General features: G+C 40.1%; 1 protein-coding gene and 1 pseudogene across 2 annotated transcripts; both read left to right on the top strand.

Annotated features, from left to right (window-relative positions):
- The first annotated feature begins 102 nt into the window (after positions 1 to 102).
- LOC147944828 (putative F-box protein At2g02030) lies at positions 103 to 1,401 on the top strand. Its single transcript, XM_087512739.1, has 2 exons — positions 103 to 180; positions 268 to 1,401. The coding sequence occupies exons 1-2, from the start codon at positions 103 to 105 to the stop codon at positions 1,399 to 1,401; spliced, it is 1,212 nt and encodes a 403-aa protein (XP_087368865.1).
- Positions 1,402 to 24,166: 22,765 nt separating this feature from the next.
- Positions 24,167 to 24,827, top strand: LOC104787946 (basic leucine zipper 8 pseudogene; annotated as a pseudogene). The gene has a single exon (XR_015558561.1). The product of XR_015558561.1 is annotated as a basic leucine zipper 8 pseudogene (transcript).
- Positions 24,828 to 26,432: the final 1,605 nt, after the last annotated feature.

The following is a 26,432-nucleotide window of genomic DNA, read 5'->3' as shown; positions in this document are numbered from 1 at the left end:
GAAGACAGAGATCGTCGTTTTCGTTAGAACTTAGAAAGAGAAAGCAAAAACTACGTAGAAAAGAAGCATTAAGACACATCGAAGGGTAAATTTATATCATCGATGGAGGAGAGGAAGAGCCACGAAAAAGAAAAGATAACGTCGTCTTCAGAGAGAAGAAGGAGAAGAAGTGAAGAGACAGTGTCTCAAAGCCGGAGCAAGATGAGAAGAGATGAATACTACGATGGTATATCAAGAAGAAGAAGGGAGCTGGGAACTGATGATGAGATACTTAACCACGATGTGTTAGAACAAGTTATGTTGCGACTTCCAGTGAAATCCCTGTTGAGATTCCAAACCGTGTCTAAACACTGGAGACGTATGATAACGTCCATGTCATTTAAGGAAAGACACATGTTGCATCAGAAAACTCAAGAACCCAAACTTGTCCGTTTTTTCTATTCTTATAGAAGCTATAGAAGAAGTTACTATATGAAATATGCTTATAAAACGATGAGGTTGGAGTGGTCTTCGGCTTGTTTAGTAGAAGAAGAAGAAGAAGAAGGATATTTTATTAGCGATGATAAAGGGAGACCTACTAGAGATGATAGTGGGGTAATTTCCAGTAGTATTGATGGTCTCGTCTGCTTCTATGCCTTCACAAGAGAAATTACAGTGATGAACCCAGCCACGAAATGGTCCTACAAGCTGCCTCTTCCCAACATTCAAATAGACTACGATGACTCAGAGTCAAAGATCCCTTCACCAGGATTTGGAAAAGACTACGTTACAGGAACATACAAAATAGTGTGGTTACATAGCATTAGCAACTACGACACCACCTTATCATGCGAGATTTTCGATTTTGGAGTCAAGCAATGGAGGCTGGTGACTCCACCTCTTCCTGAGCATCGCTTAAACCATGACAACTTACCAACTTTTGCAAACGGATGGCTTTATTGGTTCCACCTAGACGTGACCAAGTTGATTGCTTTTGATCTTCACATGGAGATGTTTCAAGTCATTCCAAATCCTATTATTGAGACATCATCGTCATCTGTTGTTGATATGGACTTGGGCAGCATAGGCGATGACCGTCGTCTTGTGTGGGCTTTAGAGACAAATGGAGATGGCATGCAACACGTTTGGAGGCTCACTAACCACAACACCGGAGGGGCATTATTAAAAATGGATAAAATGTTCTCCATTGACTTGAACAAGATTAACCCCACTTATATGCCCCCTGATATTTCTAGGCTCTTCCACCCTAGTGCAATTTCTAAGAATGGTAACAAGGTAATGCTCTTTGAACAATTCCAAGATCCCCTCCTATTTGAACCCCTAAACTCTACATATCACATCTTGTCTTGTTCTTCTTTCCGTTTGGTGCCAGTGTCCTTATTCCTTTTTTTCCAAGTTTAGTCTCTCCCTCTATGAGTTAATTTCAAGTTTTGAAAATGGATTTTATTGTCACATTATATGACTTCTTTTGTCTCAATTTTTTTTAGTTCAAGTTTCAGATTTAATATGAGATATTTTTCATGATCATCTATTAATAAGTTGTCGGTTGCGTGGCTCTCATCCTACTTGTCTAGTTTTTCATTTTTTTCTTTTTCTAGTCATTGTGGTACAATGAATGTGTTCATTCTTTACAATGTTATTAGTATTCTATTTGGAGATTCCTAACATTGTCGTGGTGTGCATGGTTAGAGATCTATGTTAAAACTGTATTTTCACATATACATTCTTCATGAGGATTAACAGAGCCGGACCAACAAAATCCGGGGCCCCAAACGGATTAAAATTTTTTTGTTGTTAAAGAATCTAAAAAAAGAAGTTGCATCACAATTTTTCAAAAACTTATAGAATAAAGTCATAATACTTTCAGAATTTTTTTGAAAAGAACTGTTTAAAAAATTAATACAAATGTCTTTAGAATTTTTTTTTTCTCTCATTTTCTTATTCTCTTAAATTTTGTTTTTTTTCTTATTTTCTTCTTTGAAGTCCAAAAAAAATTCTAAAATTTGAACTAAAATTTTTTTTGCGGGGCCCATCTAAAGTGGGGGCCTCATTGCAATGTTTCAAAAAAATGCCCTCAAGTCCGGCACTAAGGATTAATTGGCATAGACGTAATTAATATTTCTCTTTGATTTTATAGTTAGTGTAAATCATCTCAAGGGAGTTGTTTTTGGGTTTGGCAGGATTGTTTTCTAAAAACACAATAAATCTGCCAAAGGAAAAAAAAATTAGCATTTTCTTTCACAAGTAAATTAAAGAGATTATTGATGTTTAATTTTGTGTATGTTAGTGAGAAATTTTTAATAAAATTGATATGGACTCGAAAGTTTTAGATTTTGGGATGGTGAAAAATTTACAAAACAAGAGTAGTTATATAGTTGGAACTTAATTAGTAAAATACAAACTAGAAATCTCTACCACTAGTGTTTAAAATTATAATACAAACAAGAAAATTCGATCAATCACAAGTGTGTTTTTTCTTTTTCTAAAACCGATATCGTATGAAATGTGTTTTTTTTTTTTTGTCAAACCACTTGTAATTTCATTACTCAAAAGAGATAAGGATTCTACAAGCATTGTTTAAGTTACAAAGTAAACAGGCATTCCCCAATGCCAAAACAACAATAAGGTAAAGCAAGGATAGGATTAATCGACAAAGGTTTCTTGAGAGCTTTGAGCCAACTTCTTGGAGAAACTTGGTACATGTGAGGTCAAGATTGCCGACAGGCTCTTCCATGAACATGTTAATGGATGAGGAAATAGCCATAGTCATGAGACAATTTGGCGTTGTAGAAGGTGTCAAAGCTGGCCTTCTTACCGATTGGTGTACCCGGAGAAGGAGCTTGGCAATGAGTCGAGAGTGGTTTGGAGTTCTCTGAGACTTGCATACAGATGCTATAGTTGCCACAGGATGAAGACTGGCCTTTGACGAGGCAAAGCCGTAACCAAGGAGGTCATTTATCATGGTCCATATGTCAAACAGCATCCAACAAGAGGGTTCAACAGGCAAAGCCAAACAAGATGCAAATGCCATGATTCTTAGAGAATTAAAGTGAAGCCAAAGCAATAATGATGAATTACTACTCAAGTGGATTCCATAGAGTGCGTAATCTTGATCACACCATTGGCTAAAATATGGCTTCAACACATGGAGCAAAAGATCAGATTTGGACTTACAGGGATTTAGATATGTAACCGCAGTTGTTTGGAAGGAATCCCCGAGGTTAATAGATAAAACATGAGGAGGCTCTGTGGACTCGGGGTATGGAGGCAGAGGATTGTGAAAGTGTCGGTAACCACTGTTCCGTGGAATCAGGGCCAAGATGCAGATCTTTCGCAATCCTTTGGTGTGGATAGAGACTAGAACCGGGGTTCCCGAAATCTTTGAGCTTTGATGAGCAGAAATCTTCGAGTACTTAATCCGAACCAGGATTTGCAGATGATAATAGTTAACCCGAAACAGAGGTATCGATAGAAGATGCAAGTTATGTCGTTTCTTACATCCAAAATATCTAAAGATCCTTGAGAATGGGCTTAGCATAAGTTCAGAAAGTTTGCACCTGGGTTTAAAGGTTGAGGTTAAGGGCTTTGTGTTTGGAGAGCTTAACGGGCCGATAAGAAAGATAAGGCCCACCCGAATAAACCCTAGTTTCACCAATGGAAACCAAGGAGAAGACTGAATGCGGCGGCTGACCGTAGGAAACAGAGGGCTTTGCGAGGCAGGGAGCAGCTCCGTGGAGTGGCAGATCGACGGTACTAGCCGGTGGTCATGACTTGATTCAAGGTTTGATTCTAGGTCCACTGGGGAAAACCCTAGAAGCACAACCGCTTGCCTAAATGAGGATTGAATGAGATGTCTGCCCGAAACTGTCAGAGAGATTTGCAGTCCAAATAACATCTCCGGTGCTTGAAAGATCAGCGGAGCCAGACAGTGGCCGTGAGTTGAATCAATTTTCGAAACTAAGTCCACTGGGGAAAATCCTAGTTTCTCAATCAAACACAAAAGTAGGGGAGGGTTGAAGTGGGTGCCCGATAATAGCAGAGAGTTTTGCCAAGCAAAAGACTTCTCCGGTGAATGGCAGAGCAGCGGGAGCGGACAACAGCTGGGTGTTGGTTCGGGAGTAGGGGGCAAAAGATTCTGAAAAGGGTTAAACAAAGATAAAAAATGGGGAAAAAGTTTGTAAAGAAAAATACTAAGAGAAGTGGATCGAAAGCAAAAAAGAACAGAACTGGTGAAATCCCGACGCCGGCGAGCAACAGCTCCGCCGGCATCGGAGAGCTTGGTTAATGGGAGTTTCTTGGGAATCGTGTCTGGGAGAGTTTCTTTTTGCTGGATATCTTAATGGACTCGTATGAAATGTGTCTATTGATTATTTTACTATCAAAGAGTTAGGGATCATTAAGAAAAAAGTCTAATTATAAAAAGTAGTTGATAGATTTACAATTATGAATAACATGATTATTACTTTATGTTATTGAATTAATTTAGAGTATATAGCGAAATTGTTAGCTAATTAACAATGCCACGATGGCTAAAATTGTATAATTAAGAGATTCTCACAAGTCTAGGCCAGTAGGCCTAGGCATTTTAACCGAATCCGAAACTCGAACCCGACCCGAAATAGGCACTTCGGTTCGGATTCGGGTGGCATGTAAGATCGGATTTAGTTTTTCTGAGATTCGGATATCCGATCGGGTTCGGATAATACCCGATCGGGTTCGGATAATACCCGATACCCGAATAAGATCCGAATTGATCCAAAATAAGTACAAAAATGCACCTAAGTGGATTCAAACCAAGTACCTTATACATTATTTGGTGCATCATAAACCATTTTACTAGCTTAATTATTATGTTTAGTATGAAAACATTAAATATTTATCTATACATATATAGATATATACATATGTAATCTAAAATTCCTAATTGACTTATTTTTTTCTTCTCAATCAACGGAAAAACTCTAGAATCCCTTAAATCAATTTATATTTTCATTACCCAGATCAATTTTATGAGAAATATGATAAGCAAATCTAAAAAACTGATTGATAGTTTGTGGTATTTGACTTTTGAGGAGTGAGTAAGATTGGAAACAGAGATTAATATTATTCATATCATATAATTTGCTATAAATATTGTTAGATTTGGTAGAAAATTTGAAAGTTTTGGTTTTTGAAGTGGTGGCTATGGATGAATAAATCTAGGGTTTTTGGCTGAAGAAGAGAGATGAAGAAGAGAGAGGTAGAAGATAATTTTTTATTTTTTTTCACGATAACTTACATATAAAACATCAATAATCTCCAACCTTTACCTTAGATAAAATATTATTACAAGTGCTACTTAAGTACGGCCTAATCAAGCTAGAGCTGCAAGTTTAACCAATCCAATCCCCCAACCCCAAGTGACATACACTCTAATTAGCTAAGATAATTGGCCTAATGCACTGAAAGCAAATTTTATACTTTAGCTATTCGACAACAACTCTTGTAATTATGCTTCACGAACTACAGAGTTTTGGTAAAATACTAAAATCTCTCCATTGTCAATTATTTAATACTTTAAATAATGTATAAGCAATAATAATAACGTCTTTTATATATATATATATATATTTTTTTTCCTTTTGACTGCAAAGAAAAACTAATAAATAACATCAATTAAAAAATTACCCACTCAGAATTGTAACTTTGTTTTTTCTGTTTTGAATTTTATATTACTGGTGAAAATCTCCACTTCACCAAATTTCATAACTCCCATTTTTTCAGGCGGAGAGAAGAGAGAAAATGGAAGAGGGTATTAAAGTTTCAGAAACACAATGACTTTTAAGAAATAACTCTTTTTATTGATGTTTAGAAATATAACTCAAAAACTAAACATCTCTTATATTTCTTAAGGATTGTCACAACTCAACAACCTTATTTATAGAACTAGAAATCTTTTACTAATTCTATTCCTATTAGGAACTAGATACCTCCTACTTCTTAATAAGATAATGATGAGCTCCTATAGTCCTTATCCAACTTGATAAGACTAACTTGAGCTCTAAGTAATGTTGGATAAATGTTGAAACTTATCCAACATTCACCCCCTTAAGCTTCAAATTCTTTTTGTTGAGGTCTTGCATTCCAATGAAGCTCCTCATCTCCTTGAATTGAATCCTTGCTAGGGCTTTAGTAAGTATATCAGCCTTCTGTTCTTCTCCTGGAATAAACACTACTTCAATTTGTCCATTTTCGACATACCTCGAATGAAATGGTATCGTTTGTGATGTGACCCGAAGACACGGTACGGTCGCGGCACGGACGCGGCTTGAGCTCTCGGTCAACTTTCAGTCGGTGAAACTTTCCTCGGCCGAGGTTCTGGGCTTCGGATCTAGGAGAGAATCAAACGAGGGAAACGGAGTTTGAAGGAATTCAAACGAGCCGTTCGGGAGATACGTCGAGAAGCCACGCACGGTTCAATCGGACAGTACGGATGCGGAACGAGCGGGTGGACGTCTACGAGGGGAAACGATAGCGGGGATGATTTGAGGTGATTCGTGGGGAACTCGAGAACTGATGAAAGAGGACTCGAGTTTAAGAAGAGGACAGATGGAAACGAACTGAGGGGAAATATGGATGGATCGAGTGACGACACAAGAGGTTTGGCTCTCCTCTTGATACGGTCTCTAACAAGGTCGAACCCGGTTCGAGGCTTGTTAGGGTTTTCTCAAGGTTCAATCCCGGATTGAAGAAAGAGAAGAGTGAGACAAGTTTCAAGAATCTCTCTTGAGGAAAAGTTTTATTTTCATACAAGTCTAAAGAGGAACAAAACTAAGAGAGAGTTTAAATACATTAGGTCAAGTGAGGACTTAGGGACACGCGGACTCTTAATGGTCCGCACAATCGTCCTTAGACATGTTTCCCTTGTAAATGGAACACGTCGCCTCTGTTGACTTTCAACGCTAAGCTCTCAACGTTCAAAAGCTAAAGGATCAAAAGAGAATATTCTCAAAGTTTCAAATTTAAACCAAAAAACTAAGAGGGAAAGAGATAACCGCCTTGGCCTTGCGCGTGAAGCAACTTAGCCTTTAGGTGTTTTGCGTTTAGCTCCATGCCTCGTTAAAACCTTCTCCGGTAAACCCATTGGGACAAACTCGGAGTGAGGGAAAAGAGTACACTTCCTTGCTTAACGACTTGACCATCTTCACTCTTGGGTAAGAGTGAAGACTAAGCGGACTGAGCCTTCGGAGTCTTCGTGGGGTGGCTGGTGTTCGACGTAGGTTCGGACAAATAGGTTGAGCCGCTGTTTGGCCGCCTTTGCTGAGCTCTTGGAACGTGTGGTGGCTCCGGGAAGGATCGTTGGAGCCTTGGCCGCGTCTGACGAGGTTGCCCTGGTCGTGTCCGATGCGTCTTGGTCCTCTTGGTCGAGGTCGTGTCCTGCGATCACATCATTCCCTCCCCCTTGAAAAGGTTTTGTCCCCAAAACATCTTCGTCTTCACCTACATCAAACGGAACGAGGTCAGTGACATTGAATGAGGTGGACGTACCAAACTCACCTGGAAGCTCGAGTCGGTAGGCGTTGTCGTTGATCTTCTCGATGACTCGGAATGGGCCCTTTCCTCGCGGGCTAAGCTTGTCCTTGCGTTTCTGCTGGAACCTCTCCGGCCTTAAGTGTAACCAGACCCAATCACAAGGCTTGAACAGCATCGGTTTACGTCCTCGGTTGAGAAAGCGTGCATACTGCTCGTTCCTTCGCTCTATGTTGGCTCGGACCTCCTCGTGCAAAGCCTTGACCATTTCTGCTCGTGCGACTCCGTCTTGATTCTCGGCTTCATTCGGTGGTATAGGGAGGAGATCCAGGGGCGTCAAAGGCTTGAACCCGTATGCGACCTCGAACGGCGACCTTTTCGTAGCTGAATGCACCGCTTGGTTGTATGCAAACTCGATGATCGGAATGCACTCGAGCCAGGAGCCTTTGTTGCTGGCGATAGCTGTGCGGAGTAAGGCGCCTATTGACCTGTTGACGACCTCCATTTGGCCGTCGGTCTGAGGGTGAGCCGCGGTGGAGTACAGTAACTTTGTCCCGAGCTTGCGCCAAATAGTTCGCCAGAAGTGGCCAAGAAACTTGGGATCCCGATCGGATATGATGGTGCGCGGAACGCCATGAAGCCTTACGACCTGACTAAAGAACAAATTCGCCAATTGCACAGCATCATTGTTCTTATTGCATGGAATGAAGTGAGCCATCTTCGAGAACCTATCAACAACCACCATGATACTATCTTTATGCGCCAAGAAGGGTAGGCCGAGGATGAAATCTATGGAGAGATCGATCCATGGTGCGGTGGACACGGGCAAAGGCATGTAGAGGCCATGCGGGTGAGTTGTCGATTTGGAGGTGCGACAAGCAATGCAACGGCCGACGTGCTTCTCCACCATACTTCGCATCTTTGGCCAGTAAAAATGCTCCTTGAGTACGGCCAAGGTCTTGGTGATGCCAAAATGACCCGCTAGACCTCCACTATGGGCTTCACGAACTAGCAACTCCTGGATAGAACCATTTGGTATACACAGCCGTCGACCTCTGAACAGGAAATCCTCATCAATGTAGAACTCGGTGTAGATTCCCTTTCCATGGTTCTGGAAGCAATCTCCAAATTCAGCATCTCCAGCATAAGCATCCTTGATGCTTTCAAAACCCAAAACTCGCGCGTCCATTGTGGTGATTAGTGCATGCCGTCTCGACAAGGCGTCGGCGACTATGTTCTCCTTGCCCTTCTTGTACTTAATGACGTATGGAAACGACTCAATGAACTCCAACCATTTCGCATGACGTCTCTTGAGGTTGGTCTGGCCGCGGAGGTGCTTGAGAGTTTCGTGATCAGTGTGAATCACAAACTCTCTCGCCAATAAATAATGTTGCCAAACCTCCATGGCACGAACGAGGACGTATAACTCCTTGTCATACGTCGGGTAGTTGAGCGTGGCTCCACTAAGCTTCTCACTAAAGTACGCCACCGGTTTGCCTCCTTGAGTCAGGACAGCTCCGACCCCGACTCCCGACGCATCGCACTCGACTTCAAAAGTTTTGTTGAAGTCGGGCAATATAAGCAAGGGTGCTTGCGTGAGGCATTTCTTGAGCTCGGTGAACGCCTTGTCTTGTTCCTCTCTCCATCAAAACTCGCTGTTCTTCTTGATCACGAAGGTGAGAGGCGCGGCGATCGTACTGAAATCTCGCATAAACCTCCGGTAAAAGCTGGCTAGGCCATGGAACGACCGGACTTGAGTGATGCTCGTTGGCGTGGGCTACTCCTCTATTGCGCGTATCTTCTCTCCATCGACCTTGAGGCCCTGCGAACTCACAACAAAGCCTAAAAAGACCAATTCATTAGCAGCAAACACGCACTTTTTCAAGTTTGCGTAGAGTTGCTCTTCGCGGAGAGTAAACAAGACAGCCTCTAGGTGTTTAACATGTTCAGTCAAGCTAACGCTATATACCAATATATCATCAAAATAAACCACTACGAATTTATTGATAAACGACCTCAAAACATGGTTCATAAGACGCATAAAGGTAGAGGGGGCGTTAGAAAGACCGAATGGCATTACCAGCCATTCGTACAAACCCTGTTTTGTCTTGAAGGCCGTTTTCCACTCGTCTCCCTCCTTCATACGATCTTGGTGGTAACCGCTCTTCAAATCGATCTTGGAGAAGATGCTGGCGCCACTAAGCTCATCCAGCATATCATCGAGGCGCGGAATGGGATGGCGGTATTTGATGGTGATGTTGTTGACGGCTCGACAGTCAACGCACATCCTCCATGATCCGTCTTTCTTCGGAACTAGGAGCACTGGCACGGCACACGGACTTAAGCTCTCTCGGACGTAGCCTTGCGCCATAAGTTCTTTGACTTGTCGCTCAAGCTCCTTCGCCTCTTCGGTGTTGACACGGTAAGCTGGCCGGTTGGGAAGCTGTGCTCCTGGAGCTAGATCGATCTGATGCTCGATGCCTCTGATCGGTGGTAGGCCTTCGGGGAGTTCTTCGGGGAACACATCGGCGAATCGCTTGAGGATGCCGCGTATGACCTCCGGTAAGGCCTCTAGTGAACCATCAAGACCTGAAAGCAATGCATCTCGAAACAACATCAAAATCACTTGGGCTGAGTCCTTAAGGGACTTTCTAACATCACCATACTGAATCAGGAAATTCTTTTTATCGTTTGAGTCTTTAGACAACTTGTCTTGCATTTCATGTACTTGCGTGGGGCTCAAGGGTTTCAAGCAAATACGTTTGTTGTCATGAACGAGAAAGTATTGGTTAGTATGGCCGCAGTGTGTGGTGCGATTATCAAACTGCCATGGGCACCCCAATAAGAGGTGGCTAGCTTGCATAGGCACCACATCACAAAGGACTTGATCCTTATACGGACCGATACTGAATGGGACCGTGACTTGTTCCTTTACTTGGATCACGGTCTTATCATTTAACCATCTCAAGTGATAAGGGCGGGGGTGGTTTGTGGTTTCAAGAGAAAGTTTCTTGACAAGACTGGAACTTGCCACGTTAGTGCAAGAACCTCCATCTATGATCAAGCCACAAACGCGACCACTTACAGTGCATCTCGTGTGGAAAATGTTGTCACGTTGGTTGGCGTCATCCGTGGCTACACCGGCGTTCAGGATGCGGCGTATCATGAGCAGTTCTCCAACCTCGGGTTCCGCAACAGCTTCTTCCAGTTTGGTTTCTCCTCGCACCATTTCTTCGGTGGCCTCATTGTCGGACTCGATCTCTCCACCCTCGGTCAGTATCATCGTCCGTGCGTTCGGACAATCACGAGCGTAATGGCCTCTCCCTTGACACTTGAAACATACAATGTCGCGGCTCCGGACGTCGGTGGTGTTGCGTCGCGGATCTTGGCGCTCATTGGTGGCCGGCTCCCTAGGTTTGAATCTCGAGTCCGCGCTGGTCGCCTTTGGCTTTTCCGGCAATCGGTTTGATGGCGACGCGTTAGGAGTCCAATTGGTAGTCCCTTGAGTTCGGCCACGAGGCGCAGTGGCGCTCTTCTTCTTGATTTGATTTTCAATTTGCACCGAGAGATGCAATAACTCCTCAAAGGTTTGATAGGGTTGGCGCTCGACCTTGCGTGCAATGCGTTCTTGCAATCCGTCCAAGAACTGAGCCATGAGTGACTCTTCGGAGTCATCGACTTGCAACCGGTTGCGCAAGTGTTCAAATTCTTCGTAATACTCCTCCACGTTCCGTGCGCCTTGCGTTAGTCGCCGAAACTTCTTCTGGAGCTCGTGGTGGTAGTATGGAGGCACGTAGCGCCTTCGCATCTCTGCTTTCAAGACCTCCTAAACAGTGATAGGTCGGTCGCGGTTGCGTCGTTGTTCAGCTTCCAGTCGATCCCACCAAGTAAGGGCGTGATCGGTAAATTGTGCTACCGCATATTGGACCTTTCGCAGTTCCGGATAGGCATGGCACGAGTATAAGTGGTCCATGCGACTTTCCCATTCAAGATAGGCCTCGGGGTCTGACTTGCCTGTGAACGTTGGTGGAACCATCTTGTGGTTTGGCTCGTAGCGTTTCGGGCCTTCGTCGTCTTGATCATCATAGCGGTGTCGTCGTCTAGGCCTTGGTTCAAAGTCCTCATCGGACTGATCACTCGCTGGCTCGCGTCGTGGTCGCCTCGCGGGTAACGGATCTTTGCGAGGAGGATTCATAAGCTCAATCCTCGTGAGACGATTAGCTAGTTGCTCTAGGCTGGTTCGTAATGCGGCGAGGGTGACACCAATCTTTGGTGGCGCTGGTGGAACTTCTTCGGCCATCGTACGGACTGGTTGCTGGTGACGTGGCGTGGCTCCGCGGTATAAGTTTTGAATTTAAACCTCGCAAAAAAAAAAAGAAATACCACACGTGAGTCTCACACGCTCAAGAGGACCACACAAAGATTCGTTTCACCAACAATGATTGAGGACAGCTATGACACATTCAAACCTACGACTAAAACAAATAAAGCAAAAGCAAAAGTAAAAGTACTACGCGACAAGAACTGCTTTATGCCTAAGACCGGAAACACAAAAATAAAACGCGTAACTAGCTTTATGGATCTAAAAGTGAGCTCGCAAGAACACAAAGGAACAAAGATATGAACACGACGAACAAATTCGAATTCTAACAACCTAAGCGAACGAAAGACAATCCTAAGCATGCACCAAATTAAACCAACAAGAACAAGCGAGTCCCATGGAATTAAAAGATGCAACTTTAAACTCAAAGATTGAAACTTTAAAGGAACAGAAAGTTCTGGAAAGAAACAACCTTGTAGGAGCTTTTAGAGCTCTGATACCAAGCTGATGTGACCCGAAGACACGGTCACGGTACGGTCGCGACACGGACGCGGCTTGAGCTCTCGGTCAACTTTCAGTCGGTGAAATTTTCCTCGGCCGAGGTTCTGGGCTTCGGATCTAGGAGAGAATCAAACGAGGGAAACGGAGTTTGAAGGAATTCAAACGAGCCGTTCGGGAGATACGTCGAGAAGCCACGAACGGTTCAATTGGACAGTACGGATGCGGAACGAGCGGGTGGACGTCTACGAGGGGAAACGATAGCAGGGATGATTTGAGGTGATTCGTGGGGAACTCGTGAACTGATGAAAGAGGACTCGAGTTTAAGAAGAGGACAGATGGAAACGAAGTGAGGGGAAATACGGATGGATCGAGTGACGACACAAGAGGTTTGGCTCTCCTCTTGATACGGTCTCTAACAAGGTCGAACCCGGTTCGAGGCTTGTTAGGGTTTTCTCAAGGTTCAATCCCGGATTGAAGAAAGAGAAGAGTGAGACAAGTTTCAAGAATCTCTCTTGAGGAAAAGTTTTATTTTCATACAAGTCTAAAGAGGAACAAAGCTAAGAGAGAGTTTAAATACATTAGGTCAAGTGAGGACTTAGGGACACGCAGACTGTTAATGGTCCGCACAATCGTCCTTAGACGTGTTTCCCTTGTAAATGAAACACGTCGCCTCTGTTGACTTTCAACGCTAAGCTCTCAACGTTCAAAAGCTAAAGGATCAAAAGAGAATATTCTCAAAGTTTCAAATTTAAACCAAAAAACTAAGAGGGAAAGAGATAACCGCCTTGGCCTTGCGCGTGAAGCAACTTAGCCTTTAGGCGTTTTGCGTTTAGCTCCATGCCTCGTTAAAACCTTCTCCGGTAAACCCATTGGGATAAACCCGGAGTGAGGGAAAAGAGTACACTTCCTTGCTTAACGACTTGACCATCTTCACTCTTGGGTAAGAGTGAAGACTAAGCGGACTGAGCCTTCGGAGTCTTCGTGGGGTGGCTGGTGTTCGACGTAGGTTCGGACAAATAGGTTGAGCCGCTGTTTGGCCGCCTTTGCTGAGCTCTTGGAACGTGTGGTGGCTCCGGGAAGGATCGTTGGAGCCTTGGCCGCGTCTGACGAGGTTGCCCTGGTCGCGTCCGATGCGTCTTGGTCCTCTTGGTCGAGGTCGTGTCCTGCGATCACATCAGTTTGTGTATATGCTTAGTCCTGCCGTGAAACACTGGGTTCTTGGAGAGTTCAATGGCGGATTTGTTGTCAATGTACAGAGTTACCTTCTTCGTATTCTGTCCCGTAATCTCACTTAACAAATCCTGAAGCCAAATGGCTTGTTTAGCAGCCTCTGTTGCGGCCATGAACTCGGCCTCGCAAGAAGACATACCAACCGTCTGTTGCTTCTGCACACACCAAGTAATTGGTGTCTCCCCGAAATAAAACATGAAACCAAAGGTGCTTCTACCATCATCAAGGTCCACGTTGTGACTACTATCACAGTATCCAACAATCTACACATATCTCAGAATTTGTTTAAGAGCAGCATTATGTGAAGCTCGCGGATCCTGCATATACCTGCTTACAACTCCAACTGAGAAAGCAAGATCAGGTCTCGTATACAGCAAGTATCTCAAACATCCAATTCTGCGACGATACAAGGTAGGATCAGACATAGGCTTTTCCTTTTGAGCTTTGGACATTTTTAAACCAAACTCCATCAGTATATGAGTTAAGTTACACTCGTCCAACCCAGCTTCCTTGAGAATTCTTCTCACATATCCTTCTTGCTTAAGCTCAATGCCATCTTCCCTCTGCAACACCTCAATCCCAAGATAATAGGTGAGCTTACCAAGATCTGTCATTTCAAACTTAGACATTGAAGCTTTAAACTCTTGTATAATCGCTAATGAACTCCCTGTGATGAATAAATCATCAACATAAACAGCAACAATCAACAACTTTGCTTCCTCTATTTTGTAATAAACGGCACTCTCCTTTGAACACTTCTTGAATCTCAAACTTCTCAAAATCTGATCAAGCTTTGTGTTCCATGCGCGTGGAGCATATCGCAAACCGTATAAAGCCTTAAACAATTTGAAAACCTTATGTTCCTCTCCCTTCTTTTCAAAACCTTCGGGTTGTGACACATAAACCTCCTCGTTCAGCTCCCCGTGTAAGAACGCTGTCTTGACGTCCAAATGGTGGATTTCCCAGCCATGAGAAGCAGCAAGTCCGACAAGCAGCCTGATTGTTTCCAGTCGAGCCACTGGAGCAAAAACTTCTTCAAAATCGATCCCTTCTCGTTGAGCATATTCTTTTGCTACTAAACGAGCTTTGTACTCACTGATCAATCCGTCTGCATTCCTTTTGATCTTAAAAACCCACTTAAGACCAATAACCTTCACTCCTCTTGGCTTCTCAACTAACATCCAGGTCTTGTTCTTATCAATCGAACTAATTTCTTCCTTACACGCTGACGTCCAAACAGTTAAACCTTTTGCATCCTCATAGCTCAATGGTTCATCATTGATTGATAAAAGAAGTCTCTCACATTCGATATCTGCTAGAAGTGCATAATCATCGAGATAACCAGGACACCTTCTTTGTCTTTCAGATCTCCTAGGTTCTGGTTGTTGAATAACATCTGCAGGCTGATTATCATACTAAATCTCTTCGTCCTCAGATTCATCTTCGTTTATGTCTTCCTCCTGTTCATCTTGCTCGACTTGAGCTCTGTTTTCATGATTGTTCTCTGGTTGGTTACTCACATATGGTGCATGTCCATCATCTACAACTCCTCCCCAAGTCATATTGAACATACCTGGTGCTTTCTCGACTATCTCATTAGCTCCCTTCCAAGTCCAACCATCCTTCTCATTGAAAACAACATCGCGACTTACAACAACTCTTCTTATTGTTGGATTATAAAGCCTATAAGCTTTAGTTCCTGGCTCAATCCCAAGATGAACAAGTGTTTGAGACCGGTCATCAAGCTTCTTCAAGTTCACCGGTTCAATTTTTGCATAAGCAAGACATCCAAAAACACGAATATGATCTATACTCGGTTTTGTGTTTCGAAAACACTCATAGGGAGTTTGATTATTTAGAGCTCTTGCAGGTACTCTATTAATCAAATATGTTGAATGCCTAACTGCTTCTCCCCAGAAATAGTTTGGAACATTCATAGCTTTTAATATGCTCCTTGTCATCTCCATTAGCGTACGATTCCTCCTTTCAACAACTCCATTTTGTTGTGGAGTATAGGGGGCTGTCAAGTGTCTCCTTATTCCATTCTTTTCACAAAATTCATGAAATTCTCTTGAAGTGAACTCCCCTCCTCTATCAGTACGCAGAGTAACGATCAACTTATCACACTCTTTCTCAACAAGATTTTTAAAAGCTTTAAACTTCTCAAACGCCTCACTCTTCTCCTTTAGTAGTATGGTCCACAAATATCGAGTGCAGTCATCAATTATCACGAACACATACCTGTTTCTTGACAACGTAGCGGGTGTTATTGGTCCGCACATGTCCGCATGTAGAATCTCCAAGGTCCTAGAACCTCGATATTGTGTTGCAGTAGGAAAAACTCGACGAGTTTGTTTTCCAACCAGACATGACTCGCATAGTTGGTTTTCTTTTTCGATTCTCGGTAGTCCATAAACCATCTGCTGTGTTGACATGTTCAGAAGGGTCTTGAAACTTATGTGCCCAAGCCTCGCATGCCATCTCCATGTATCATCATTGGGTCTTGTTTGCAGACAGATAGGGTTACCAATTTTCAGGTTGATTCTGTAGAGTCTGTTTTGAGATCTTAGTACCCTTACTAAGAGTCTTCCTCTTGGATCATGTAGTGTCAAGTAGTTTTGCCTCATTCTAACATCACAACCATGCTCTGTTGCTTGTCCTAGACTTAGAATGTTGCTTTTGAGTTCCGGTATGTAGTATATGTCTCTTACTAACTGTTGTTCTCCATTTTTTCCTTCAAATAGAATTGAACCTTTACCACTGATGTCAACACATGAACCATCTCCAAACCTCACTCTACCTTTAATTCTCTCATTCAACTCCGAAAAGAAAGACTTAACTCCAGTCATGTGATTTGATGCACCGTTGTCCAAGTACCAAGTTCCTTCATCGACTTTCTCTTGCTCGAACTTCTTCGGTAACAGCTTTTCTTCATTAAGAAACACGATTTCATGTATGTAAAGGACTGCATCAGCTTCCTCTGTTTCTGTTTTGTTAACCTCCTGTTGATTTTGATTTCTTTCTGGACAGGCAGAGGCATAATGACCCGGTTTGTCACACCTAAAACAGATCAGAACCTTATCCTTTTTCTCCTTGTTCTGATTCTGTTCCTTTTGATTTGTAGGATGATCCTGCTGATAGCCTCTTCCTCTGCCTCGACCTCTGTTTCCTCTGCCTCCTCGTCCACGACCTCGACCTCTTGAGTTCACAAAGTTTGGTTGATCAGTTCTCACATACATAAGCTTGTCTTGTGTATCATCCTGCTTACTGTTACGTAGAGTCCTTTCTTCGTAAACCTTAAGCCTCCCGATGATTTCTTCAAACCCTGTTGTATTGAGATCAAGAACCTGTTCTAGCGAAGCAACAATCTGTATGAATTTCTCTCTCGGAAGACTGCTCAGGAACTTCTTAACCAACCTTGACTCTTCTATTGGAACTCCTAATGAGGTTGCTTTTGACGAGATTTGTGATAACTTACTGGCAAAGTCATCAATTGTGTCTGACTCCGACATCCTCAGCTTCTCAAAGTCAGATATAAGTGTTTGCAGTCGAGCCTCCTTGACACGATCTGCACCCAGGTTTCGGTTCTTGATCATGTTCCAAATATCTCTTGGAGTTTTCTGATCACCAACCTGGAGAATAAGGGATTCGGGTATAGATTGAAAAATCCATGTCGTTGCTATGTCATTCAAATCAGCATTATCGGACCCTAGTTCTATATTTTCCTAAACCTTGTTTACACGCAGCATAATCCTCATTTGCATAGCCCATACAGTGTAGTTAGTAGCTGTCAGCATAGGACATTGTAGCGATGAAGGAGCACTCTCCTAACGTCCGAGGGTTGCTGCAACGAGTTTATCACCGTCTGCCATATCTCGACTGTTGATAGCTTATAAAATCGACTTACCTTAAAGCTCTGATACCAAATAAAGTTTCAGAAATACAAAGACTTTAAAGAAATAACTCTTCTTATTGATGTTTAGAAATATAACTCAAAAACTAAACACCTCTTATGTTTCTTAAGGATTGTCACAACTCAACAACCTTATTTATAGAACTAGAAATCCTTTACTAATCCTATTCCTATTATGAACTAGATACCTCCTAATTCTTAATAAGATAATGATGAGCTCCTATAGTCCTTATCCAACTTGATAAGACTAACTTGAGCTCTAAGTAATGTTGAAGCTTATCCAACAGGTATACGGAAAGAAGAAATAAGAAAGAAGAAAGAAGAACGTAAAAATGCCTCTACGCTGGTCAAACAAAGAGTTGCAGGAGCTATTGATGGCCGTGAATGACGGTAGCTACGTCACCTATCTGAGTCGTTGTGTTCTTGGGGGAAAATTCACTCCATCCCAGTTTGAAAGTTATGAAATCCCCTTGAGGAGGTTCATTGATTTAGCATACCTTAAATAGCCAAAGAGGTTACATAGATTACCCTATATATGTGGGATATGTAACATCCACGAACCGGATTATGCGGTTTTGGTAGGAGTGTCGATCGATACCCTTGTGGTATCGATCGACACTACTATTTATGGGTTCGTCGAGTTTGTTTTAATTCGTGATTTTGGTTTGGTTGGTTTGGTTTAGTTATCTAAACCGAGTATATAAGTGGAGAAGCGAAAAATTAAGGGTTTTAGGGTGTCTGGTCGCCGTTTGCAGAGATAGAGAGAGAGGAGAGAGCCTATTGTGTTGTGAAGGAGATTAAAGGAGAAAGAGCAGAATCGTTAGGGTTTGGGAGGAAATAGTTTCGGCATATCAAATCGTTCTCAAAGGTAATGAAATTTGGTAGGTTTATTCCCAATTCTTTCATCGTCATTCTTCTTTTTACAGAAGTAGTTTTGAATTTAAACTCGATGAGTTATTGGCAGTTTCGTGAGTCACGTTTTCTCAGACGCGAGTTGGAACCATCGGGGATTGTAATTGAGATCGAGGTCTCGTCTGGTTCCTGATCGTGCTGAAATTTTTGTGGGAAGCTTTGTGACGTCTAGGGATAGCTTTTCACCGGAGCGATTTGGTAGTTAACGGTTGGTTTTCATTTTAGGGTTTCGTCTTTGAGACTGTTCTTTTCTGATGTTTCTGTCCAGTTTTGCTATAAGTCGTTTTTGGTTGTGTGGCTTGTTGTAGGGCGTTTCTGGGCTGTTTCAGACGTTAGGAGGGTCTCAACTGGTTGTATTGGTTGTTATAATCAGTTGATAAGGTGAGTGCATGACCATGGCTTATCTAAGCCTGAGAATCCTTTGTTTGCTTGATTTGTTGTGTTTTGTGGTGTTGTTCTTGCTTGTGGTGGTTGTGTTATGGTTATTATAGGTTCCTGAGGCTTTTGGGAGAGTTTGGGACAGATTGTAGGCGGATTGAAATGGAGGTTCGTCGTTCGGATTCGTGCAGTTCGCGTCTGCGAAGGAAGTGTCGATCGACACCAGTTAGGTGTCGGTCGACACCATGTTTGGCCAGTGTCGATCGACACCTCTCTGGTGTCGGTCGACACCAAGTTGCTTGTTTCGTGATTTTTCCTGGTTTGTTTGTGTTTGGTTGTCATTTGTTAAGCATTGGTTTCTCAGTTGCTTGTGTGTATAGCCCAGTAGATGAGAGGATTGCCTCACTAAGTATTTGTGATAATACTTACGCATCTCAATTGTTGTTTGTGGTGTGCAGGTTTGTGTTGTGGAATCATGGCGATGAGGAGGAGGATGATCTAGGGTCTCGTTTGTGTGTTATTGGATTGTTGGATATGTTGTTGGAACCTTGGATAGAGATATGCTAGGTTGATGGATAGAATGCTTAGGATTGTTATTGAATTGATGTTGTAATGGTTTTTTATGGTTGGTATGTTTCCGCTGTGTGTACTGGTTGTTATTGGTTTAATGAGGAGTTGTGGTTTGGGTTGGTTTAATTTAGTAGTATAGGCTGCATAATTGTTTACATTGTATTTAATTATTAAAAAAAAAAAGGGTCAGGTTGTTTCAGGATACAAGAAACAATATATACAAGATATTAGCTATCTAGCTGAACCAAATATTCCTATATTCTATCACCCTCCTGCAGTTGAAGCATCTGGACTTTGGATGGTTAAACTGGTTTGAAACTCGTTGAAGAGGCAAGTCGGTAGACCCTTGGTAAATATGTCTGCATATTGAAGAGAACATGGTACATGTATCACCTTTACCTCGCCTATAGCAATCTTTTCTCGGACAAAAAGTATATCGAGTTCTATATGCTTTGTTCTTTGATGCTGGACTGGGTTTGTAGCTAAGTATACGGAGCCGATGTTGTCACAATAAACAATAGAAGCATTTTGTAGTGATAGATGTATTTCACGCATTAAGTTGCGTATCCACGTTAGTTCAGCAACGACGTTGGCCACTCCTTTATACTCAGCCTTCGAACTCGACCTTGAAACTGTTTGTTGGCGTTTTGCAGACCATGAGACCAGATTGGAGCCTAGACAGACACAGTAACCTGATGTAGATCTCCGTGTGTTCGGACAGCCTGCCCAATCAGCATCAGTATATGTTGTGAGCGCTGTAATGTTACCTTGCACAAGCTGTAAACCATGTTTTATCGTGCCTTGTAAGTAGCGGATGATACGTTTGAGAGCATTCATATGCGGGATGCGAGGATCATGTAGAGGCAGATTTGGTGAATGACATAAGCAATGTCTGGTCTCGTGAAGGTTAGGTATTGAAGAGCCCCAGCTAGGCTTTTGTAAGTCATTGGGTCTGGTATCGTATCTCTTTCTGTTGCCGAAAGCTTGGATTGCAGATCAACCGGAGTCGCACATGGTTTACACTCAGCCATGACAGCCCTGTTAATGATGTCTTGAGCGTAAGTATGTTGACTCAAAAACAATCCTTGGTTGTTGTAGTCGACCTTGATACCCCAAAAGTGTCAAAGTTTACCTAAATCCATCATAGGAAATTCAGCTTTTAGCCAGTCTATTATCCTTTGCAGTAGATCCACCGAAGAAGCACTTAACATGATGTCATCAATATAAAACAGAATATATGTCAGTTGTGAGCCTTTTTTATAGACGAACAGTTGTCAGCGTTGCTCATTACAAAACCCAACTTAGTTAGAAACTTTGTAAAGCGTGCGTTCCATGCTCGGGGAGCCTGCTTTAATCCATAAATAGCTTTTATTTAGTTTGCAAACATGGTTTGAGTACTCCTAGGAGATGCTTTTGCTGAATTGTGTGCTTACTTACCATCTCGTAAGAAGGAAATGGTAATGGTGGTAGCATGTTTAAGTCCTAAGGACACTGGAGATAAATATATAAGACTAATTAGGGAGAGGTAAAACAACATAAAACACATCCCTTTACTAACTCTTGCTCTACTTTTTTCCTTTTTCCTGTTTACTATAACTCTTGCCTTATTGGTTTATTATTTGAACAGAGTAATGATTCATCCCCTAGTACTATGGTCAGAACCCTAATTATGAATCAGCTTTGTCTTGAGAAAGACTTTGAACTGAGTGAGGATGTAGATTTAAAGATGTTGGCTACTGTGACCTTTGGCTACAATACCAAAGACCTCGAGGTAAAGTCTTTTTATTACTCTAGTCATAGTAGTATAAACACTTTTGCTTCTTTTTTTTATGATGCAGTTGTTATGTGATTTGGCCAGTTCTGCTCGTTTAACCGAGCTAGAGGATGTGTCACATGCTACCTTATCGAAAGTCTCTAAAAACATTTTATTGAAGCATGTATACTGGTAAGTGGTTAAAAATTATGAAAGGTGTAAACGTCAAAAGTGAAGTGTGTATTACTAATAGTACTAGGACTCAGACCCCTGCGATATCGCAGGGGAAGTATTACAAAAAAAAATTAAATTAAATTTTAAATTTAGAATTATATATTATAGAATCTTCAATATATGCTAATATTAAAATTAAAAATTATCTCAAAAAAAGAAAATAATAAGTAGAGTTAAAACTTCATAAATATTAAACATATATAACTGTGAGTTTAAAAAACACAACCATCAAAATAAAAATTTATTATAAAAAAATAATATGGTAAAAAGACTCAACCCTAGTTAAAAACTATTAAATGAAAAGTCATAATGAATTGAGGCAACCCTACTTACATATAAGCAAATTATTAAAGAATTTGTATGTATTATAAGTATAAGATATTGTATGAAAAAATATTGTAAAAAGTAACAAGCATTGTAATAGTTATTGATATTTATATTACTCATAAACAAATATTATGACGAAGTGATCTTAAGTGTCATCTTGAGTGTAAATTTATCAACCAAATGTGTGGTGAAGATTTTGCCTTGGTATTTATAGAAAAAAATTTTGTGGTTTTTTTCTTTTTTGTAAAACATAAACTATATGGAAATTAATACATTAAGGTATTAATATGATGAGTTTTTTTTTTAATTTTGTCAAATATCATGGGAGTTACATTTTCAAGAATTAATATAGAATAAGTTGTGATTATGATTACTATTAACATGTACTTGAAAAAACCTTACTTTATTTTATTGTTATATATATGCCATAAAATTTATTGTGAGTTGTGTCTTTAATACAATATATGTAATTATTGAATATAATGTGAGTTTTTCATATATTAGAAAATTTTCTACATTTTTAAGTTAGGGTACCCTAAATTAATTTGGTTTCAATTTTTTATATATTTTAATTGGTTTGATCAGTAATTTTTATATTTAGATTATATGGTATATAGATGTTAAAACTAAAAGTGGAAGAAATATATTTATATAACAATGTAAAAGAAAAAAAACGAAAAGCAAACTATACACTATATTAATTACAAATAAAATGATGTCAAAATTAAAATATAAAATTGATAACAAAGATATGTGTACAAAAATAGAGCATCTTTTATCGTGTTGTTAGGCAAAGTTAGAAAAAACCTTGTCATATCATATAATATAAAATTTGGAAAGAAATAAAACAACAAAAAGCACTTCTCAAAAACACTTTATTAAAGCATATAAACATGTAAGTGGTAAAATATTATGAAAATTGAAAGTTGCAAAAGTCAAAGTAATTGTTCATTTCTTACAATGTTTTTAGTATTCAATTCCCTATGCTTTGCGATTTCTATTTGGATCGAGATGCCTAACATTGTCGTGATGCATGGTTAGTCTATTAAAAGTGAATGAAGGATTAATTGTCATAATCTTTCTCCCTGATTTGACAGTTAGTGCAAAATCATCCCAAGAGAGTTTTTCCGGTTTGGCTGGATTGTTTTCTAAAACACAATAAATCTGCCAAAGGACAAAAAATAATTAGCAGCTTCTTTCACAAGTAATAAGGAAATTATCGACGTTTTTTGTGTATATTAGTGAGAAAATTTTAATAAATTGATATGGACTCGAAAGGTTTATGTTTTGGAATGGTGAAAGTTTTTGAAACTAACAAACAAGAGTACAGTTAGTTAGGTGGAAACTTAATTAGTAAAATGCAAACAAGAAATCTCTACCACTAGAATTTAAAATTATAATACAAACAAGAAAATTTGATCAATCACAAGTGCTTTTTTTTTCCTTCTAAAACTGATATCATATGAAATATGTCTATTGATTATTATACTACCAATGAGTTAGCGATCATTAAGAAAATAATCTAAATTATAAAAAATAATCGATAAATTTACAATTATAAATAACATGATTATTAATTTATGTTATTGAATTAATTTATAGTCGCAAAATTGTTAGCTAATTAAACAATGTCACGATGGCTAAAACTGTACAATTAAGATCTTCTCACAAGGCATTAAAGAAGTCACATGATTCAGTCACGGCAAGCACCCGTACATATTATATGAAAAGACTCGTTTGCAATTAAACTTTCATCTCTGATGACATTAAGATGATTGGCTTAAAGCGGATCAAGGAAACTTCGTTACTTACATATTAAACATCGATAATCTAATCTTTACTTAGATAAAATACTATTATAAGTGCTACTTAATTACGGCCTAATAAAGCTAGCTAGAGCTGCAAAATTAACCAATCCGATCCCCCAACCCCAAGTGAAATCCACTCTAATTGACTAAGATAATTGGCCTAATGCGCTAATATCAAATTTTACTACTTTAGCTATTCGACCACAACTCACTCTCGCAATTATGCTTCACGAACTATATTAGTTTTGGTAAAATCTCTCCATTGTCCATTATTTAACACTATATATAATGCATGTATAAGCAATAAAGTGACTTTGTGGTACATCATTACCCACAGTATTCATAAACCATTGGATTATCAATTGAGTATGCTCTTAAAAAAATTAGATATGGTTGGAAGGTTCCTCGAGAAAAAGAAACATGGTGCGTCGACGAGTCGCTACCTCTCACGCTTTCTTAGAATAACTAATAATATAAACTTTGATTTTGTCTCGCAATGGTACCCTTCATGCCATATTTCAAGTGCTTCGTGACTCGTCAATCTCACGATTACAACTTCTCTTTTTCTTCATCATACATGAGAAGTATTATATTAAAAGTTTACGTGTATTATATAGCCACTTGGATTAGCTGTTAGTACTGTAAGGTCACAGTACTACCCTCAATTTAATCATCTATAAATACCAAATTAGAGTGCATCTTATGGATCTATACCATCATACTTGTTAAGAAAGGTTACAAAAGAACACATAACTGTTTGTTTTGTATATATGGCTGGTTTTGTCTATAACCTTCCAAGTGCAAACCCTAGTCCGCAGTCTTTTTTCAAAACCTTTGGCGATCGCGTTCCACTTGTAAACTTGCCAGCCACGTCAGAAGACTCTAACCGGAGTGCGGAAGATGATGAGCGGAAGCGGAGAAGGAAGGTATCGAACCGCGAGTCAGCTCGGAGATCGCGTATGCGGAAACGGCGACACATGGACGAACTGTGGTCTATGCTTGTTCAGCTCATCAACGAGAACAAATGTCTCGTCGATGAGTTAAGCCGAGCCAAGGAGGGTTACGATAAGGTTATAGAAGAGAACATGAAACTTCGAGAAGAAAACTCCAAGTCAAGGAAGATGATTGGTGAGATCAGGCTTAATAGGTTTCTTAACGTAGACGGCGATAAGATCTGGACCGTTTGATCGAGCGGAATAGTTTGTGTTTTTGTTTTTCTATATATGGAGAAGAGTGTTCTCTGCTACGTAAAGTTTCTGAAACTGTAACGAAGAAAACGAAGTGAATTTAAGATTGTGTGAATGAATCAATGGGTGGTGAGAGGGTTTTTAAAAGTTACTTTTGGATAAAAGGCGCACAAGATTATGATTTTATGGTTTTTTTTATTAATGAATTACCGATTATTTTAATGACTTAACCAAGAGACAGTTACACACCGGGAGTGAACCAATAAACTCACAACACATTATTGAGGAAATCGGTCTAAAGGAAAACCCGTTGGTTACCTTTTTTAATGTTTAAGTATAATTAAATTTGAGGTTATGTCACCAGTCGATCCTGTCTAAAGTGGTTGTGTTTCCTAACTAGTAACACATCCCACCAGGGATCGACGGTACCTTCATGCCTAAAAAACAGGTGCAATAATGGTAGTTACGACGTGGAGACAAAAGGAAGTTATATATATGGCGGTAGTGATGGTGGAACAGGGGACGCATAAGAGGTGGTAATACTTAAGAGGAGATTACTTACACAGGGGACGCATAAGAGGTGGTAATACTTACACAGTGGAGGCATAAGAGAGGTTGTAAGAGGATGTTACTTACACAGGGGAGGCATAAGAGGTGGTAAGAGGATGTTACTTACACAAGGGAGGCGTAAGAGGAGGTTGCATGGTGGCATAGGAGATGTTGGTGGAGGTGGTTGCACAGGGGAGGCATAAGAGGTAATTTAAATTACCTCTTTTTGTTGTCCTGAATCATGATTAGCAAATGGATGACTAATTAATTTAGAAGTTGAAAGTGTCGAATCCTCTTTGTAATTCACATACAATATTTGTTTTGGTTTTCTGACAAACATAATCCACGTATTGCAAATGTATTTTGGAAAATCATCATGACAATATCTATTTACAAGAATATTCAATGAATATATATTTTAATGTACATTCGATAAAAATAAAATAAACCCTTTTCTCTCATTTGCTAATACTAGCATTTTAGTAAATTATCATATACTTACTCAAAATTATCAATCTTGCTAGCTAGTACTATTTTCTTTGAAAAAAAAAATGATATAATAGATAAGAAACCTTAGAAACAATAATATTGAATGAATACAAACAAGAAACCTCTACCACTAGGCACTAGTTAGAGTTACGTTCTAAATTATAATATTTTGCTTTCTAATATCAATGCAGACCATAATGGTCCGTAGCATCAGCAAAATAATTCCATTGTGAGCATGTGAAACTGTCACTCTAAAGCTTTAATTGACTTTCATTAGTCGCCCCTTCGACCAGCTGAAGGATGATTACTTCGATTAGTACTTTTAAACTAAAATTCAAAAATATTAACTAAAATCAAATATTTGAATATATTGGTCGATGAAATAAGCTATAAAGTCTAATATTTATGTTTATTTAGATATAAATAAAATAATTTGAGAAAAGTTGGAACAAAAACATGATGTACTGTTTCCTCCGCTACTATGCAAGGGCCACAAATGCCATCAATCCACACTTTTACGATCTCGAAATTTGATATATTAAGTTTAATTATACTTCCAAGTAAAAAGACAAAGTTTAGTTGGATTGTTAATCTTCAAGCAGACTATATAAACTAGAAATGATGATGTATAGGGAATAAAGTCACTTTATGCTAAATTATTACTCACAAACTTCAAAATCCATTGGATCATCAATTAATTAAGTATGCTCTTTAAAAAAAATTGAGATATATAGTTTGAAAGGTTCCTCAA

The sequence above is a fragment of the Camelina sativa genome, chromosome 5 (assembly GCF_030686135.1).
Source record: "Camelina sativa cultivar CO46 ecotype springtype chromosome 5, ASM3068613v1".
NCBI classification, from domain to species: Eukaryota; Viridiplantae; Streptophyta; class Magnoliopsida; order Brassicales; family Brassicaceae; genus Camelina; species Camelina sativa.
Note: the sequence above shows the minus strand (reverse complement) of the source record. Positions and strands in the feature narration are given on the sequence as shown.